Source organism: Penaeus monodon, chromosome 14, assembly GCF_015228065.2.
Source record: "Penaeus monodon isolate SGIC_2016 chromosome 14, NSTDA_Pmon_1, whole genome shotgun sequence".
NCBI classification, from domain to species: Eukaryota; Metazoa; Arthropoda; class Malacostraca; order Decapoda; family Penaeidae; genus Penaeus; species Penaeus monodon.
Window position 1 is genome coordinate 11533124 of NC_051399.1, and position 20555 is coordinate 11553678.

Genomic DNA, 20555 nt, shown 5'->3' on the forward strand with positions numbered 1-20555 from the left:
AGTTCCAAAATCAGATTTTTTATATCTGCCTTCTACCCAACGATCTTGGGGGATGCATGGGGAACCGGGGGGTTGAAGGGGGGAGGGGGGAGATAATGGATAGCACTGGATGTCAATAGGAAGCTGCAGAAATCGAAGAAAGTAATTTATGAAACTTTAAAAAATTATTTGAAAACCTGAGCGAAACATTATCAGACGAACGAAGTAAACGAGCACCAAATAAACAATTAAAATCAGCTATTGAAACTCTAGACGTTCCCGCCATCTTTGAAAGTCTACGGACCGGTACGCCAATTAAAAAAAAAAAAAAAAAAAAAAAAAAAAAAAAATCTACTGGGGTAAAAACCCATTGTTCGGCAAAAATGTATGGGGTTTCACATAATCCACATCACCTATGGTAATCGTACAATGCGTCCTAACCAATAAACCAACCTAATTTTAACCCTGCGGGATTTATACACTACGATCTATGTATTCCCTAGCCATGTGGCAACGCCACCTGGACCCCCCTGGTAATATATGCGCCTAGCCAGGGGGCTACGCCCCCTGAACCCCCAGGGTAAACCACATACATTTATATCACAAAACACTGAACGTTCCTTCACTTCCGTCTATGGTCACAATTGCTTGGTTTCTAATCACTTTTTTACCATTTGGGGCACTTGATGGGTTCAAATATCAGGCTGTGATAGTGTCAAGGTTCGACTTTATAAAAAAGATGAAGGAATCAGAACGGTCAAGGTCAACGGAAAAACACCAGAGGAAACATACAAAAAGGGTTTTACTGCTAAAGACACAAAGTACACTATACATACATACACATAACAAAATATGTACAATAAGGAGCGTGGGTGAGAGAGAGGATCCAGCGGAGCAGGCGAGGTCACATGGCGGAAGGGAGCACACAAGTCAAAAGTCACAGGACAAATGCTGAATTTTTGGCAAGTGCTCCTTTTATGCGCTGCGCCGATGTATAGGCTTTAATCAAAAATGGCCTGGAATCAACACAACACTATAAATGAAACCTTTCTCACCAGCGTTTCTGAACGAATGGCATCGCACGACCTGTCAAATCTTCCAGTGGCAAAATGTGCATGTGCAGGTTATTGAACAAAATAATGTATATAATTACCAGAATACAAAAGTATGGTAAAACTAAAAATTCATTAAATACATGAATTCTTAAAAATTGACACTTACAAAATAATCATTCTCACAAGCACGTAGTTATACATGAACTAATTGATAGATTGCAGCAACGAGTTGTGTGTCACATTTGTTTTGGTACTCGCAAGGTAAACATGGATGGGGACTTAGTCTCAGAGCAGTGCCATGCAGGGCCTATTTTCATTATTTCCCACTAAATATTCCTCTATCCGTGAATTGCTCTCAGTATTATTAAGTCACCTTTATGAACTTGCCATATAGCACAAGGTAGTTTTACCTGAAATGGACAAAACGACACAAATTAAATTTTCATCTTTACCCCCCTACCCCACCATGTTGTAGGAGTCCCCTTAAAGGGGAATGAAGAAGTGAAAGTGTATTGTTCTGATATGGAAGGCAATTAAGGTAAACAAGTAGTAATGTTCTTAATTAGTTAAGAATAGATAATAGAAATGATTGGGAAACCGAAATAAAAATGCATACTTCTGAGAAAGCAACCGAAGAAATCTACTTCCATCAGTAAATGAGGAAAGCCAACGAGGACAGAAAAATTAATGAAAAGAAATTACTATTTGGTAATGATTTCCAGGTTTGGCAACAGAAAATGCGATCATGATAGAGAATGTGTAAAATGAAGCTATAGAAAATGAGACGGTAAGAACTCTGGCTCTGTGAGGGTGTTATGGACTTAGTCTGAGCAGTGACATCCAGAGGATATTTTTTATCTGTTGAATATGATGCTGCTGTAAATATACTGCTTCCCAATCTATTTTTTATACTCTATAAGATGGCAGTGCCCATTTCCCTCTATCTCCGTGCGTCGCTCATGGTAACATTAACCGACTCCTTTTAGAGTTCTGGTCATGTGTGCACAGTGTGGAATTCATGTACTCTTCTGGTATCACAGAACCACGTCGGTCGCTACATGGTCACTATTGGTTGCTGTGACCCTTGTCACCGCCCCAACCCCTATCCCCAACCTCGCTCAGGAAAGCTAAATCCTCCATGTATTTATGGCAGGAGTGTCACTGAATTGGGGTGCTTCCGCATGTTTGTTGTGTGCACTAACCTGCATGGGTAAAGAGTGACCATAAAACTAGTCGATAGACATCGCATTACTTTTCCGTGTAGTCAGTTTGTAGAGAAAACTACTGTTATATGAAATCCTCTGTACAGGCAAAGAATATCAGAAACATAATGTGCTGCACGGAGAGGGTCTTGGTTATAAAACCCAATGGGGAATTGGAAAGAAAGGGTAGTGGTCTGAGGGCAAAGCCCTGAAATTAGGAAAGTTTTTGGATCATACAACAATGTTTGATATTTCCTAGGAGTCTTTGGTGATAATGAGTCTTTGTAAATAATTGCTAATACTTTCACTTGTATAATTTGTGATGGAGACACGTCCATGCTTATAGCAGGACAAAAAAACTGAAACAAGAAATAATGGCAAAGTTGAATGCCAGAGAGGTAATTTTTGAGTTTTATAGAGCCATCCTACCTTGTAATTATTTCTTACTTCAATTATGCATATAGCAACATGAACAAAGTGAGTGTTTTGCATTGCAAATGATATAAATGGTAAGTCCCTATTACCCCAGCCACTCCTGGGATATCCACAAATGTTGTATGAACCCAAAACCTTTCTATCCCAGGAGCTTTGCCATATTTCCCTATCAGGGGCTCTAGACCCCCACCTAATTGCTATTTTCTTCATTTCTGATGTCAGTCTTTGTTTGCACAGTACTTGTTATCCAAGGAATTGACTTCCCCACATCTTGATCTGATTTTTGGGGGAGACCTTTTGAAATAAAATATAAATTGTTAAAGTTCCTTTTCAGAGTTGTTTCTGATCCTGTTTTCTGAAAGTAATTCATTACATTGTGGGCAATACTAATATAATTTGAGGTGAAAATTTATCATTTTAGATTGAAATACTATATAGATATATCCATAAAACAAGTCTCCATTTAAAGTTAAATACCCTGTAGTTAATATAGATAGATTTCTTTGAAGTATGACAGTATGTGAATATAGATAACAAATTGGGATAGCACTTAATTGGTAATCATAGGTTGATGTATTGAAATATGAAGCATATGTTTCACTTGGTTAATCTTCACCAATCTAAAAATCTAGAAAAAGGTATAGGAGGTTTTCATGTACCAGTAATGAACAGTGTAAGATGTGTTGAGAGGAACCAAAGTATTCTTTAATTTTAACTTGTACTTTTTTTTTCCCCCTTAGACAAATCTCTGATTCTGTGGAAACTGACCCGTGAGGAGAACAACTATGGTGTTCCCCAGAAACGTCTTCATGGCCACTCCCACTTCATCACTGATGTTGTAAGTTCCTTTTCTTGGTAGCACTCACCTGAAATTAATATTATGTAGTTTAATACAAGAAATGGGATTATTAATACTTGCCCTTCACAGGTTCTTTCTCTGGATGGTCACTTCGCCCTCTCTGGATCATGGGACAAGACCCTTCGTCTGTGGGATCTTGCAGCTGGCAAGACCACCCGTCGCTTTGAGGACCACACAAAGGTGTGACCCTGCCCCTGGCATCTAAATGGAACATTTGCATCAAATAAATACAGGAAGCTTTTTTGTTTTACATTTTTTTTATTAGTTAGAAGAGGACGTTTCCCATTTGGTGAGTATGATGCCTTGTTCACTTCATGGAAGCTAATTGTTTCAACTTGGAAGTCTCCAGTTAAGTCTTGTCTCCACCAAAAGTACAGTTTCTTGGTTCAGAAATGTCCTTTGCATGTTTGCCACTAATGAATTCCTTCCAGGTAATGGATTCCAGAACAAGATAATTTTTTTTCCAGGATGTGCTCTCTGTTGCTTTCAGTGCTGATAACCGTCAGATTGTGTCTGGCTCCCGTGACAAAACCATCAAGGTAAGTTTACTAAAGTTTTGAATTGTTATCATTGAACATTTTGTAATGACCATGTAATACACAATACAAGTACACATTATAATTGGCTTCATTTTCAGCTGTGGAATACACTTGCCCAGTGCAAATACACAATCCAGGAGGATGGTCACTCTGATTGGGTGTCCTGCGTAAGGTTCTCTCCCTCCAACAGTAACCCCATCATTGTATCATGTGGATGGGACAAGGCTGTCAAGGTAATGCATTTTGTTGTACAAAGTAAATTGTTGTAAATATTACTTACTGTAAATTTTATAAACTTGCAATGCAGTAAAACTTCAAATAGTTTAAAAACATTTTTTATTAATTTTGTTTACTTACATCCAGGTATGGAGCCTGACCAACTGCAAGCTCAAGACCAACCACTATGGACACACTGGTTACTTGAATACAGTTACTGTCTCTCCTGATGGCTCCCTCTGTGCCTCTGGTGGCAAGGTAAATTTTTAAAGATTTTTTTTTTTTTTTTTTTTTTTTTGTATTGATATAATGAACCATTATTATTTATTTATTTTATTTATTTTTATTTATTTTTTTTTTATTTTTTTTTTTTACAGGATGCTAAGGCCATGCTTTGGGATTTGAATGATGACAAGCATCTGTACACTTTGGACCACACTGATATCATCAACTCGCTGTGCTTCAGCCCCAACCGTTATTGGCTGTGTGCCGCTACTGGCCCATCTATCAAGATCTGGGTAAGTACTTAAGTCTTTTGTGGTAGATTGTAATTTTGTATTTACACATTCATTTTGTTTTTCCTTTGCCAAATGTTAATGTATTATTTTCTGTAACAGGATTTGGAAGGCAAGAATATGGTCGATGAATTGAAGCCCGATGTGATTACCCAGAACCCTAAGGCTGAACCCCCACAGTGTCTCTCCATGGCCTGGTCTGCAGATGGGCAAACTCTGTTTGCTGGTTACAGTGACAGCAAGATCCGTGTCTGGCAGGTCAGCGTTACTTCCCGTGCGTAAGGGAATGTTCTGGAGTGCTGCAATAAAGATTGCTTGGTGACATTGTGTTCTTTATAAGCCTTTATGATTTTACTAAATCAGGTAGAAGAATCAATAATGGAACCATACTGAGAAAGAGAATATTTTGTGCATATGCAATAATGTTAAACTAAACAAAAAAAAAAACTACATGTATTGAAAAGTTCAGGTTTGTTGAAAATAATTCAAGCAGAAGGCCTACAAAGCTTGTTAACTTTAGCCATTAGTTAAGGTAATTTGTATCCTTTTTAGGGGACATCTCCATGATTAATGAATACAAAACATTAAAGTTTTAAGGATTAACTTAATCCTTTCCCGACGGGTAGTATTCATAGTGGCCCGGGCCTCGCTGCCGGGGGCTTATATCGTTGCCCCAGCATGCGCGACCACTCATGGCAAATACCAGTATCCCATGCCGTTTCTTCTTAATACTACGAGCATATGTTGTATTTTCAGTTTTCATTATTTTCAAAAGTCTCTACTTGCCATACTTCTTGATAAATCGAGACTGAAGGGTATTTTTGTTATATAGACTCCATACTTGATCATTATTCAGTCTATAGTCTGAATAAAATGAGCAGTGTGCGGCATCATGGAGTTGAAATCGTCAATTTTTTTTTTTTTTTTTTTTTTTTTGCTGCATAGTAAGTGTTAAAAACGACTTAACACTTCCAGTGGCAAAAAAAAACTCATGACATCTCCATACATACACCATGTCATGTACATACATGCCCCCAGCAGATAGTCCCGCCATGGCATGTGCGTACATGTCACCCGTCGGCAACGGGTTAAATCTATAGTTTCTGTATTAAGAGGAAGGCTCGCCCCCAAAATAGCTAAGTAACCTACCGAATTCGTTTTAGCAGATTTGTATTCTACAGAAATAAAAATAATGCAGAAAATATGTTAAGACCCTATGCTATCTCTGAAATTTTAAAGGGAGAAAAGTTTAAAGGACTGTGCCAATAGAAGTCATAGCACATGTATATATTGGCTCAAAATTTTTCAAATTTTATTGGATGCAGATCTTTAGAGGATGGTAATGCTGGTGGCCATTGGAAGCTCGATCACCAACTCTGAATTGGCTATTTTCTAAGTCGCTGCCTAAATGTGTGCATAGGTCCGTTTCGCTCTCGCTCTCTCTCGCTCTCGCTCTCTCTCTCTCTCGCTCTCTCTCGCTCTCTCTCTTTCATTATATGTAGTGAGCCCATGGAGAGTGCCTCGGCTGTCAGTACAGACATCCTGGTGTTTGTGCTGCTCACTACCTTTCTTGATGGCATGATATATGGCCACTGACTCCTTATCAGTTGTGCTTGTCCAGTTGGAAATAACACACACTTCAAGATCTATACCAGGAATTGGTACACAAATCCCTGCTGCTCCATGAGGATCAGTGGAGGCATCACAGGTGATTGCAAGTGGGGGGGAGGGGGGATGTAGAATGTCATATACATGTATCCAGTAGTGAGCTTTTAATTCTGTATTTTAAGCCATGGAGTCATGCCCTATTAGTTTATCAATATGAGCATGTACATGAGTTCTGGCCAAGGAGCAGTAAGTAGTTTCTGGAATAGCTTTGTTGTTTAATGTGTTGAAAAATTTAGTATGAGCAATTTTAGATTTCCGTTCTAAGTTGGTCTGTTAGATTGGAGTATCAAGGATGGTCATGTCTAAACTCCTTCGATGTAATATTGGAGATTCGTAATCTGGATAGAAGATGTAGGAGTGATGCGAAGTATGGTTTTAACTTTAACGACATGACTGTGAATAAAGGGGAAGTCTAGTTCTTTCCTCAAGACAAGAACTTTAGCAGTCATTGGGCATCCAAGTATAATTCTCATGGCCTTGTTCTGTGAAATATCAAGGGATTTAAAGGCAGTCAATGGCAACATACTAAGAAATGGACTTCCATAGTCTATCATGGACCTAACAAGGGAAATATACATCAACCTTAGGACTTTCAGGGAGACACCTACATAACCCCCCCCCCCATCCCTTGTTCTCAAGCCTCACACCATCATTGTTTTGAATACACTGCCTTAGATGTTGATGCGGCAGAAATTTTTTGGTGAGTAAATTCATGTGTTACTTGTTTATTGGAATGGTCAAAAGCTCACAAGGCAACGTTCCTTGACGTTTTGAACAATATTCTTGGTAAAGTGATAGTAGTGGGACATGAAGTGGGGAGCAGTCACCATAACATGAAGATATTTGCAGATGTCGCTTGCAATAGTTCGTCAACCTAACCTTGGAATGTAAGGCAGTTTTAGGTGTGGAAATCTGCTTAGTTCTGTGTGGCTTGATTGTGAGACGAAGGGAAGCACAATTTTTGCTAAACCTGTGCAGAACATAATATCCCCTATCAAATATCTGAATCAGGTCATCAGTTTAAGATATGATGCTGCATAGGAACTCAGTGTTGAGCTTGCAACGAGTGCATAAGTATATTAAAAAGTGTAGAGGACAACTCCATAATTGTCCATAATCACTATAGGGACCTTAGTACCAGGCTTTTGCTCTTCTCATAGACAGATAATCCTTTACCCATAGCAGAAGCTTGCCCTTACCTCCTAAAAATGTTAATTCATGGAGGATTGTAGTAGGGGAGTCTCTCTCTCTCTCTCTCTCTCTCTCTCTCTCTCTCTCTCTCTCTCTCTCTCTCTCTCTCTCTCTCTCTCTCTCTCTCTCTCTCTCTCTCTCTCTTTTGCATGCTCTCTCTCTCTCTCTCTCTTGCATGCTCTCTCTCTCTCTCTCTTGCATGCTCTCTCTCTCTCTCTCTTGCATGCTCTCTCTCTCTTGCATGCTCTCTCTCTCTCTTGCATGCTCTCTCTCTTGCATGCTCTCTCTCTCTCTTGCATGCTCTCTCTCTCTCTCTTTCTCCTCTCTTTTGCATCTCTCTCTCTTTCGCATCTCTCTCTCTTTCGCATCTCTCTCTCTTTCGCATCTCTCTTTCTCTCGCATCTCTCTTTCTCTCGCATCTCTCCCCGCTCTCTCTCTCTCTCTCTCTCTCTCTCCGCATGCTCTCTCTCTCTCTCTCTCTCTCTCTCTCTCTCCTCTTCTCTCTCTCTCTCTTTCTAGCATGCTCTCTCTCTCTATTGCATGCTCTCTCTCTCTCTTGCATGCTCTCTCTCTCTCTTGCATGCTCTCTCTCTCTCTCACATCTCTCTTTCTCACATTCTCTCTCTCTCTCTCTCTCTTTCTCTTTCGCATCTCTCTCTCTCTCGCATCTCTCTCTCTCTCGCATACTCTCTCTCTCTCTCTCTCTCTCTCTCTCTCTCGCATGCTCTCTCTCTCTCTCTCTATAACGGGTATAGGACCCAATTACATTGGCTTGCAGGGGTATTGATACTGGTATTCGGCTTGACTCTTTATTTCTGAGAGTTGATACCACACCGTATAAAACACACAAGACATGTCTAGTTTATAATCGGGCCGCGCGGAGGTCACGGTCAGCTGCCCGGAGAGAGGGCGGAGCTGACCTAAGTGCGGTGGTAGCTTAGCACGAACTCCCGGTCAAACGAGGTCAGATATAAAATGTGACCTCCGCCCTCGCTGAGCGGGTGGTTCTTATTTGGGACATTTGGATCCACGTGGAAAACAGCCACGTGGTCCACTGGTAATAGAAATAGAATTATCCACATCCTGTAACAGAAATAGAATTATCCACATCTTATATTGCTCGGCCACCTACTCGCGCCTCGCCCTCGAGGTGCATTCAAGGGTGACCTAACTTGGCTGGTCATCTCGTGCGTCGTCCTGGTTCAACTTCGTGGCTGCTCGTCCATGTTGTCCTCATCCTCCTGGTCCCTGGTGTAATCTGCTCGTCCTCGATTATCCACACGTCCTCGAAAGTCTCGCACAGGTCCTCCTTGACTTCAGATTCGTCTTGACCTCCTCGTAGTCCTGGCTCAGGCCTAACTCGGCGGCGTCCACGTCCTCACAGATCTCGTCCAGGTCCTTCTCGCGTCCACACGTCCTCGTAATCTTCGTCCGGATCTACGGGCGTCGGGGCAGGGGCGGCATCTCGGGGCGGCTTATACCTGCGCTACGAGCTCCTGGAGTTGACCGGATCTGCAGGCGTCCGCCAGGCGTCGCCTATGCACAGCATTCTGGGGCGACTGGTACCTTTTCTGACGAAAATCTTGGTCCGTGCCGTATATGACTGAAGCGACTCGAGCCAGGAATATAATATCCTGCTCTCTTCTGCGTATCTGTAATGGGCGCTCGCAAAATTCCCGAAGGATATATAAATTTTCACGAATCACACAAACGCTTGGGGGGTACCCAAAACATCAAGCGACTTGAGGAGGGTGAGAAAGGTGTGATTATAAGCGAATAATGATTCTAGCTAAACCCTAGTCCTACATTAATTAACGGACATAACCGCGGTCACACTGACTCAAAAGGTGCTGAACGAATAACTCCGGTTTATTGAACCTACTTTCGAACGACGGAGCGCAGATCTATTAGGCGTTTACGCAACCCCGGGGCAATATCGGGCAATTCTGTGCACTATGATATGAGGGAAGATCCTACGCTATATCCAAATAATACAATTTTGTTACCTGCTTCGCTCTAGCGCCGATAGAACGTATCACCAAAAAGCAATGTAACAATGATATGTTTGCTTCCAAATTAGAGGGAACCAAGTGGTATCTGACCCTACCCACGCCGCCACCGACCGGGAAAAGAGAAAGTGAGGTCAGGTCAGGTCGGGGGCGAGGGTTAGGAACGAGATAAAATGAAATGGTATTCGTGATAAGATAAAATCACGAACGCGTTAAATTCGTTGCAGATGAAACAATATAAATCTCTAAAAACGAGAGGAAATAATTAATTACTTAACTAACGAATGATATTCATGTTTATTGATCACTTACTCGATCGCACGGAAATGCGATCTGAGGTGGAAGAATAATGGAGAACGTGCCATTTGCTGTCATTAGCACCTTTTAACCCAACAAAAAAACAACGGCTTAACACATGTATGGGAGAAGGAAGGGAAAAGAAATAAGAAAGGGGCCCAAACGTGTACTTACGTGTTTTTTTCTTAGCCATGTCTTGAAGCGGTCGAGCGGATTTTCTTCGGAGATTTGCGTTCATGCTGCGAGCCGGAAGGACGCAGCACCACCCTGCCACCAGACTGTAAAAGCTATGCGTACTCTAGTACAGTGGCTGACAGGGACGCAAAACACACGTAAAGGGGTGAACACACGCTACGACGACGCTACGACTTGTCTAAAGGGTCAAAAGCGCCGCGTGGAGGCCACGGTCAGCTGCCCGGAGAGAGGGCGGAGCTGACCTACCGCGCTGGTCGCTTGACAAGAACTCCCGGTCAAACGAGGTCAGATATAAAATGTGACCTCCGCCCTCGCTGAGCGGGTGGTTCTTATTTGGGACATTTGGATCCACGTGGAAAACAGCCACGTGGTCCGCTGGTAATAGAAAGAGAATTATCCACATCCTGTAACAGAAATAGAATTATCCACATCTTATACTCTCTCTCTCTCTCTCTCTCTCTCTCTCTTCTCTTTCTCTTTCTCTTTCTCTTTCTCTTTCTCTTTCTCTTTCTCTCTCTCTCTCTCTCCTCTCTCTCTCTTCTCACTCTCTCTCGCTCTCTCTCTCTCTCCTCTCTCTCTCCTCTCTCTCTCTCTCTCTCTCTCGATCCTCTCTCTCTCGATCTCTCTCTCTGGACTCTTCTCTCTCTCTCTCTCTCTCTCATTCTCTCCCTCTCTCTCTCATCTCTCTCAACTCTCTCTCTCTCTCTCTCTCTCTTCTCTCTCTCTCTCTCTCTCTCTCTCTCTCTCTCTCTCCTATCTCTCTCTTTTCTCTCTCTCTCTCTCTCTCTCTCTCTCTCTCTCTCTCTCTCTCTCTCTCTCTCTCTCTCTCTCTCTCTCTCTCTCTCTCTCTCTCTCTCTCTCTCTGTAAGAGTCTATTAGTACTCTGGTACAGTGGCTTTGCAGGGGTAGTTATATTTGTCTGATAGCTTCACTCTTTATTGATAAGAGTACAATACAGTAAAGGAACACACGAGGCAATGTCTGTGGGTAAAGCTGGTCACGTGTAGTGGCTGCTCGTCCCGGTCGTCCTCTTCCTGGTCCTCGGTGTAATATGTCCGTCCTCGAAAGTCTCGCACAGATCCTCCTTGACTTTGGATTCGTCTAGACTTCCTCGTAGTCCTCGTCCAGACCAAACTCGGCGGCGTCCTCGTCCACACGTCCTCACAGATCTCGTCCAGGTCCTTCTCGGGGGCATGTTCGTCTTCACGTCCTCGTAATCTTCATCTGGATCTACAAGCGTCCGGGCAGGGGGGCATCTCAAGGCGGCTGATACTTGCGCTGACGAACTCCTGGAGTTGACTGGATCTGTAGGCGTCTGCCAGGTGTCGCCCATCCACAGCATCCTGGGGCGACTGGTACCTGCGCTGGCGAGTCTCTGGTCCTTTGCTGGATCTACAGGCAGCGCCCGTCCACTACATGGGTCGGCTTAACACCTGCTCTGACAAACATCCTGGTCTGCAGGCTTATGGCGATCATCTGATGACGACCATCCCACAGCATCCTAAAGTGACCGGTTCTGCAGCATGGTCCTCCTAGGTGCCGTGTCGGTTCTCGTCGGTCCAACTACTATAAATAGTCGGGGAACCAGATCATACACGTAAGGGCCAGATAGCAAGAGAAAAAGAAAGGCAACAGAGAAAAGGGAGTGGTAAGCACCACTAGCCGGTTATTTATGTAAATTTACAGTTTTTGAAGTTCGTGTTTTAAATTTATTTTCATTTTTTCGTTTGTGTTTTATTTTCACAAGATAAAGAAAAAATGGGAGAGGGAGACGTCAGTAGCGATCCGCATGGACCTGGCTTGAAATACCAACAGTCTCTGATAGAAATGAGAGTAGATAAGAGAAACGACAACGGCAATTCGCAACGATTTACTTGAACCAATTGTTGTCATACAAAGAAGAAATAAATGTACGAGTCACTCGTCACGACTGACTAAATTGCGGGCATAGATCTTTCGCCGGCACTACGACAGCAACAAACCCTATTAATGAAAAGGTTTCAGTGTCTTTTGTTCTGCATGGATGAGTGTGTGTGTGTGTGTGTGTGTGTGTGTGTGTGTGTGTGTGTGTGTGTGTGTGTGTGTGTGTGTGTGTGTGTGTGTGTGTGTGTGTGTGTGTGTGTGTGTGTGTGTGTGTGTGTGTGTGAGAGAGCGACAGCGAGCGTGAATGAGAGTGAAAGTGAGAGTGCCTCACACAGAGAATGAATCACAAACAGGAATATTAACATTCCATATTACAAGCTGAGATAGATTAGCAATTCTAGCTATTTAAAATTATTTCAACTATCACATTGAATCCAACATTTAATGATATGTGGCAGAATGTATGCATTAATGAATGGTGACATGAAAAAAATATTAGCAAGCTTTTTAGCAAACAAATCTTCACTACATCATGGGATGGCTTAATACCTGCTCTGACGGATAAAAGCAGTGAGCGCGGGTCGCGGTGTTGGGTCAACCCGCCCGAGGGAGGTGGCCGACCTTACCGGGCTAAGCACGACTGTCGGCAGCGATCAGATATAATTTCATCTACGCTAGTCTTGTGTTGTGGTAGGCAGAAAAAGGATCACTCTTCACTCTTTCTCTTGGCTTTTTCAATCCCTGCTCCTCTTCCTACCTCCTTCTTTGCACTCCTCTCTCTCTCCTCTCTCTTCTGCTCTTTTCTCTCTCTCTTCATTCTCTCTCTCTCTCTCACTCGCATATTCTCTCTCTCTTTCTCGCATGCTCTCTCTCTCTCTTTCTCCATGCTCTCTCTCTCTTCCTCTCTCTCTTCCTCTCTCTCTCTCTCTCTCGTCACTGCCTCTCTCTCCTCTCGCATTGCTCTCTCTCTCTCTCTCTCTCTCGCGTGCTCTCTCTCTCTCTCTCTCGCGCGTGCTCTCTCTTTCTCTCACGCTCTCTCTCTCTCTTGCATGCTCTCTCTCTCTCTTTCTCTCTCTCTCTCTCTCTCTCTCTTCTCTCTCTCTCTCTTCTCTCTCTCCTCTCTCTCTCTCTCTCTCTCTCTCTCTCTCTCTCTCTCTCTCTCCTCAGCCTCCGGGCTAGTACAGTGGTAACGTATCGGCCTCTCATCCGAGGGGTCGGCGGTTCGCGCCCCGCCCAGGCGCGAGAAGTTGCAACTGTCGCCTGGAGGTTACTGCTGTGGCTGAGCACCACGGCGGGCAAGGACTCGGTTCAGCCGAGTCAGCAGCAGCTGACACACGTGAGCAAAATCAAGCAGACAGTATGTCACACCAAGAATATCCATTGTTCAAATGGAATCCAAACCAAACTCTCTCTCTGTCTCTCCTTCCTCGCTGTTGCCGTAGGGGGCTTAGGAGGGGGAGACTGAGGCCCAATGTAGGGATCACCCCTGCCTTGGACCTCAGCCCTCACCTTATCGAAATTTGCAGGGTCTTTTCTCCCTCTTTCCTTTTCCTTCTCTTCATCCCCTTCTGTCCACTTATCCAGATTGTTAACGAAAATTTACCCTTTTTGCTACAATACTTTATCATAATGCTGTGTGACCTTTGATGTCTGGTGCATTTATTTGTTTTGGGCATCAGCCATTCTGGAAATCTTAAAAACATCGCCTTACTGAACCAAAAAACTTACATACCCCCAAGCCCCACCCTATCGCTATAGTTTGTATAAGGTGCTAATGACCTTAGATGCTGATGCGGCAGAAAAAAACAATAAATTTCTTCCCCTTTATTCTCCAACCCTTCCCCTGTCCAATTCCTAAGGCCCATAGCTCAGGGAGCTATGGGCACGGTACTCCATTGGTTAATTGTTTAGCCCTTACCCCTCATGGGGACCCAGAGGGGTGGACCTATTATCTTCCCCACATATTTCAGGCTTACCACGGCCAGTAATGAAGATTTTGCTTCGACCACTGCTATTACATCCACCCTCCTCGACATGTTCTCTTAACTTAACCCAACCCGAACCATCTACCCAAGTTATAACTCAGCCTTCAAAAGACACCTCTTCTTCGCTCCCAGTATCCTCCAACCCACCTCCTGCACAGTCATTATTTTCTACTTCCTCCCCCATTATTACAATTATGCAACCTTATTGCCCTCACCCCCACAGTACTATCTCACTCCACACCTACTCCCTCTGTCCTCGCCCCTCTACAATTCTCACTTCTACAAATATTTTGAGTACTCTATTTGGCCCAGCTAAATGGGACTGATTTTTTGTGATTCTCTTAGCAGCCCCTTATTCCGATAATACCCTCCTCTTTCAACATTGTCTCCAAAAACAAGTAGGCAAAGTCTTTCCTTCCGCAGTCACCCAATCACTCACGTCTTGTCACAGTTACAGTCTCAATCCTATGCACTATCTACCCTGGTAGACCTCACTGGCAATCCTATTCCTGCCCAACCCAACTCCTCCCCTAATACATGTCCTGCATCTCCCCGGCTGATTGTCCAGTATACAACAGATTGATCAGACTGTGAAGACGACCTAATTGCCTGCCTTGCTTACTACCATACTACACTATTCTCCCAAGAGGCCGCCATAGGACCTTTCCCATAAGGTCTGTATAGGAGGAGAATCTTGCACTGTCAGACCATATCATCCCCACCCCATCAATGTAAAAAATGTTTTGGCCACCCTGCAAAGCACTGTTGCTCCACAGCCTGCTGTCTTCTGTGTGCCCAGCCTGGTTGTAATCTTCAAACCACCCTGGACAGTCATGTATATGTGCCAATTACAGTGGCTCCTATGTATTTTATAGGGGTTATCCTGCTTGAGACTGAGTTTGAGTCTGAGGTAGCAGTTCTCAGATAAGAACTTGGCTTCACTGTACATGAAGCCAAACAAGAAGCACACCGACGAGATTTTTCAATCACCCCCAACTCTATTACCACCCTTCACTTCACAACTATCATCTCTACCGAAATAGTCTACATCTACCTGAGTACCACTTCCCCCTACTCCTCAACTTCCCTCTTCTACTTCCTCCATCTCCCTGTCAAGTTCTTTTTCCATTCTAAATCCAGATAATCCAATATCCACCACCGCTATGTCTCTCCCTACTTGTCTCCTTACCTATCGCACCAGACAATCCAAACGTTCCACCCCATTCTCTCCTACCACATCTCATTCCACACCTATGTCCTTAACCCCTCAGATGCCCATCTTCTCTTCACCTCATAAAAATCCTTTGTTTCCCAAATATCTCCACCCAAATCCCCTCCAGAAACCCTTGAAGACATTAGAAACTTCTTAAGTATGATCAAAGAGAAAGTTCCTCTCTTCCATCCATCCTCCAATTTCTCAACCTCGATTTTGGCTACATTCAAAGTGATTGCCGACATTCCTCCTCCTCCTCCTCATACTTCTCCCACCCCTCTTCTTCCTGCTCCCTCCCATCATACCCTATCCTCTCATATAATTCAAAAAGGTATCAGTCCATACAATCTGTAACTCCATGATAAATAGCTGGCAAAATTATGTATTGTCCAAAAGATCATCTACAACAGTCTCAGCAGTTTGGTGGTGGATCCATAAACTATCAGGAAAACATTCTCCTCATCCTGACCCCGTCCTCCATATCAACTATAACCTCATCTCTGACCTTCAAGTAGCTACTGAACTTGGTGCCTATTTTAGCCGTCAGTAGTAGCTCTCACCTTTCTCCTCTTTTCTCTTCTATACACTCAGACAAAGAGTGCACATCCATCTCCTTCTCCCTCTCCTCTGCAGAAACTTATAATGCACCATTTTCTTTTTGAGAAATATCTTCTGCACTTCTTGCATACCGCAATACTCATGAAGGCCCAGACAGTACACATTACTGTAAACTTTCCATCCCATTGGCGTGAAGCCCTTGTACTACCTTTCTTAAAACCAAACAGACCTGGTACCCTTCCACAAGACTACCATCTCATAGCACTCACAAGCTGCTTATGCAAATTACTATAAAAAGATAGTTAATATCTGGCTAATGTGGTACTTCTAATGCCACAACCTTATCTCTCAAAATCAGGTTGGATTTCGTCGTGGCTGAAGCACAGCTGATCCTCTTGCATACTTTGAAATACAAATCACATCAGCATTTGCACTTCATGATTCAGTATTTGCTGTCTTTTTCAGTTTAGAAAAGGCTTGTGATTGTACATGGCGGCATAATATCCTTCAACAACTGTCTTCCAATGGCATACACGGAAACATGGGCATTTTCATAAAGTCCATTTTTTCTGATCACACTTCTGTGTCAGATTTGCCTCTTCCACTTCCTCTTCTTCCCACAGTTCGAAGGTGTCTTATAAGGCAGTGTGCTCAGCCCCACATTATTTCTCATTACTGTAAACAGATTAGTTTCAGCTCTACTACCAGAAATCCAGTCATCACTATAAGTAGATGATCTAGCCATCTTTGTCTCTGATCCTTCCATAGCAATCCTCTATCAGCTTCTCTAGTCAGCAATAACATCAATTTCTTTTTGAGCTACCAACCACAGCTTTCAATTTTCTACCTCTAAAACCTTTTCAATTCTTTTTTCTTGTTCACATATAGGCTCCCAACCACCACTCGTCCTATATGATGCTCCCATCCAATTCCAACATTCAGGTGTGTTCCTTAGAGTCATTTTGACTCCAAACTGTCTTGGCAAGGTCTTATCTTTTCTGTTAAAGAAAAAGCTCCCTGTCAACACTCTGACTCTTACAGACTCTCTCTCACATAGCCTAGGGTTCAGACTGCAAAACACTCCTCTGTTTCCATATTACCATAATTCTCTCCACATTTGATTGTGGCTGCCATATATATTCTTCTGCCTCTGCCTCTCTTCTCACTCAACTTGACACAATCCACCAGTGTGGTCTTTGTTTATCCCTAGGTGCCTTTCGATCATCTCTAGTTGAGAGCCTATATAATGAATCAGGCCTACCATCCCTTTCTCAACATAGTGGTCTTTTCTCTCTAAGAAGCTATGCTCGTTTTCATCAATTTTCTCTCTCTAAGCTAACTGTTCTTCAATGTCTTTTCCACATCTACCAACCCCTTTCCTTGTTCGTATGGATGCTCTGCTTTCCCATTCACCCATTCCTCAACTCCGATCCCTTCCTCTTTCTGCCCAGACTTTCCTTCCCTGGCTAATACTTTCCTTCTGTGATTGATCTTCTATTTTCTCAGACCCACCCAAATCAAACATCCCACCTTCTATCCTCCTTACACATTTTCTTGTACATATCTTTAGTCACTCCTCCAGTACCTATGTCTATACAGGTGGCTCCAAATCCATCTCGAGTACTAATTTCGCTAGTCTTTCCCTCTCATACATACAGCTTTCCCCTTCCTCCTGAGTCAAGCATCCTTATAACAAAACTATATGCTATCCTCTTTACTTTACAGTGCAAGTCTTCCATCTCCTCATCCTTCACCATCTTCACTGACTCATGCAACTCATACACCCTATCAACCCTATAGTCCATAAAATACAGGTTCAATTGTTTTATCTGTCTACATGACAGAAAACATTTAAATTTTGCTGGATACCCAGTCATGTTGGATCCCTGGCAAAAAAAAAGCAGATGCTTTGACATGATATGCTGCCTTGTCTACAACCCACCAACCATGCTTTTCACACATCCCAGCCACTGACTACTACCCTCACTTCAAAACTTTCCTTTATAACTGTTGGCAATCTTTCTGGTCAGGTCTGACCACCAGTAAGCTACAAACCATAAAACTTTGCCTCTCTTCTTGGTCAGCACCATACTATCAGAACAGATGCTGGGAAACTGCCCTTGTCTATTTCTGAATACGTCACACCTGCTCACAAATTCATACCTCATGTCATGCTCCAATCCACCTCTATGCTCCTCATGCAATGTTCCCCTTTCAGTCCCACATATCCTACTATCCTGCTACCTTTCCTTACTTTTCCTCTCTTCCCTGCCCCCCCCCCCCCCCCCCACACACACACACACACTTATCGGACATCCTCATGGAGTCCCCCAACTTTTCAATTGACAACCCATTCTCCTTCCTCAGATGCATAAATACCCACCATTTGATCTAATCACCCTTTGTCCTTAATCCTTCCCCCTTCTATCAATCTCTATCCTACCCCATTTACTCCCTCTTTCACTACCATACTATCTTATAATACCATGAACATTAATATCTATGACTTTTTGTACTAATAACGAACCCTTCCTTATAGACTCCTTTCACCACAATATTTTACCATAGTGCTATATGACTTTTGATGTCTAGCACATTTATTTGTTTAAAGCATTACCATTACACCTGGCTGAAGCCTGTAAGACAAGCTGTAATATCATGATTGTTAATTGTCTGCTATTTTTTTATGAATTATGTATGTAAGAAGTATATTTTAACCAAATTTTCTCTTTTTTACTCTTTCCATTATTACTAAAAATAGATAGACTTCATTTTTAAATAGGCTTGATGCTGTTGGCCTACAGTGTGTGTCCATATATTGAAATTGTCCTATTTTATTAGGGCCATTTGTAACTTTACCTGCATTGTATTTTTCTGGAAGATTGAAACTATTCTGGGAGGTAATATTTAAAGAATTCCATATTTTACTTGCAAAAATGTTTTGTTCTCTTTTGCAATATGTCTCCAAACAATTTACGAGAGAATAAATATCACTTGCATCATTTAGTGAAGAAGTGGCTCTGATAAACAAATTTTTACTAGTGTCCCTAGAATATGTATACATACAGGTATTATATGTATCATATGCATCCAGAAATATAAACTGAAATGCCCAAATAAGAAAAAAAAAAAAAAAAAAAAAAAAAAAACTATGAAATTATTGGCAAGAGGTAATAGTTTAAGAAAGATGTTATAGCTGAAAGTTGTCTTCCTTCAAAATGCCCTGGCCAAAATTTGGTTATTTTGAGATGTATGGATTGTTTTACTTTCCATATTTAAAAATAACCTTTGATTTTGGGGTGGTCATCCCACAGAATATTCATTTTATGTGAGGAAATAAATGAGACAATTACCAGAGAAATGATTACATCTTAAACTTCTTCATATTTTCCTATTCTGGGTGTGTATTTTTTTTACAGTGTCCAACTAGTTAAATAATAACCATATAAAGATCCTGCCATTCATTTGCTATTGTCATTATATTTGATTAATGGAGATGGAATTGCCACATTATATTTAATTGTTAAGTGTCAGGATATGTTAGATATTTTTAATTTCTAGATATTTATCATATAAAAGTGAAAAGAAATATATATTGACTATACTATAAAAATAAATAGAAAATGCCAAAAACTACCCAATGTCTTTCTAAGTAAAATATTCTCCCCAAGTCCTTACCCAAAATTTGCATGGTCTTTTCTTCTCCCTTTTTCCTTTTCTTTTTCTTCTTCATCCCCTTCTTCTGTCCACTTATCCTAATCTTTAACTCGTATTTACCCTTTTCGCCACAATACTTTATTTTAATGTTATACTTGGAGGCTTCACCCCTAAGCTGCACCCTATCGCTTAGATGTTGATATGGAAGAAAAGTTTCAATAAATAAACAAATAAAATAAAATCAGTCTTGTTATCCTTATCCCTGTAAGCAAACCTGCTAGATGATCCTGTAGTTATGTTCTTAAGTCTTTTTATCGAGTGTGTATTAATCACATCTTCATGAAACTTCTCATTTGACCATGCTTTCATTAAGAGAAAAACAAATATAATTTACATAATTTCTGCTTGTGCCCCCCAGGGTAAGATCCACTACTCTATGCAGAATCTATTAACGATGGATATGCAGTTAAATTGTAAATAAATCTAAACTCACTGATACTGTACCACTGGAGACCTCAGAAATAGTCATCATTAGCTGGAAGAAAATGTTTTGCTTCTATTACTATTTTTGTTGTTATTATTGTTATTGTTATTAGTTTATTATGTTCCTAACAGTAATAATTGAAATAAAAAACAACAATGAATGCCTACATGTAGTCCTATTACTAGGTTAATGTGAGAAATATTCACATTAATTTACTGTTTTCTGTATGTCTTACTCCATGAATGGACCTAGCTTTATAAAATTCAGAGCAAGTCTCTGGGAAGCTGAGCATATAGAGCACAATGGAAAAAATATAGAACAATATGGTGAACCACAGATCAGACACATCTGTATATTCTTATACAATAGAAATTATTGGACATTAGTACCTCATGTATAGTTATTTGAACACTAAAATTGGAAATGCAGAAATTATTGCCAGAAGAAAAGATTTAATTAATAAACAGATTTTATGACACAAGTATGGAAAGTACTCTGTATATATAAAATATTCCTAAAGTACTGAGAATAAATGCTACACTAATTTCAAGGCCACATAAATCTGACAATAATTCAGTTATTTTGTATTTAATAACACCCTTACGGCAAACTATACATATTTTTTTTTTTTTTTT

General features: G+C 41.6%; 1 protein-coding gene across 2 annotated transcripts in view; it reads left to right on the forward strand.

The window, feature by feature from the left end:
• Positions 1-5124, forward strand: part of LOC119580879 (receptor of activated protein C kinase 1-like) — a 6483-nt gene extending 1359 nt beyond the window's left edge. For both annotated transcript variants that reach the window (XM_037929099.1, XM_037929100.1), the window contains 7 exons: positions 3412-3509; positions 3600-3710; positions 3998-4069; positions 4168-4302; positions 4433-4543; positions 4663-4803; positions 4903-5124. In XM_037929099.1, coding sequence (XP_037785027.1) covers positions 3412-3509; positions 3600-3710; positions 3998-4069; positions 4168-4302; positions 4433-4543; positions 4663-4803; positions 4903-5082 — 848 coding nt within the window. In that variant the 3' untranslated portion in view covers positions 5083-5124. The remainder of the gene's footprint in view (positions 1-3411; positions 3510-3599; positions 3711-3997; positions 4070-4167; positions 4303-4432; positions 4544-4662; positions 4804-4902) is intronic.
• The last annotated feature ends 15431 nt before the right edge of the window (positions 5125-20555 follow it).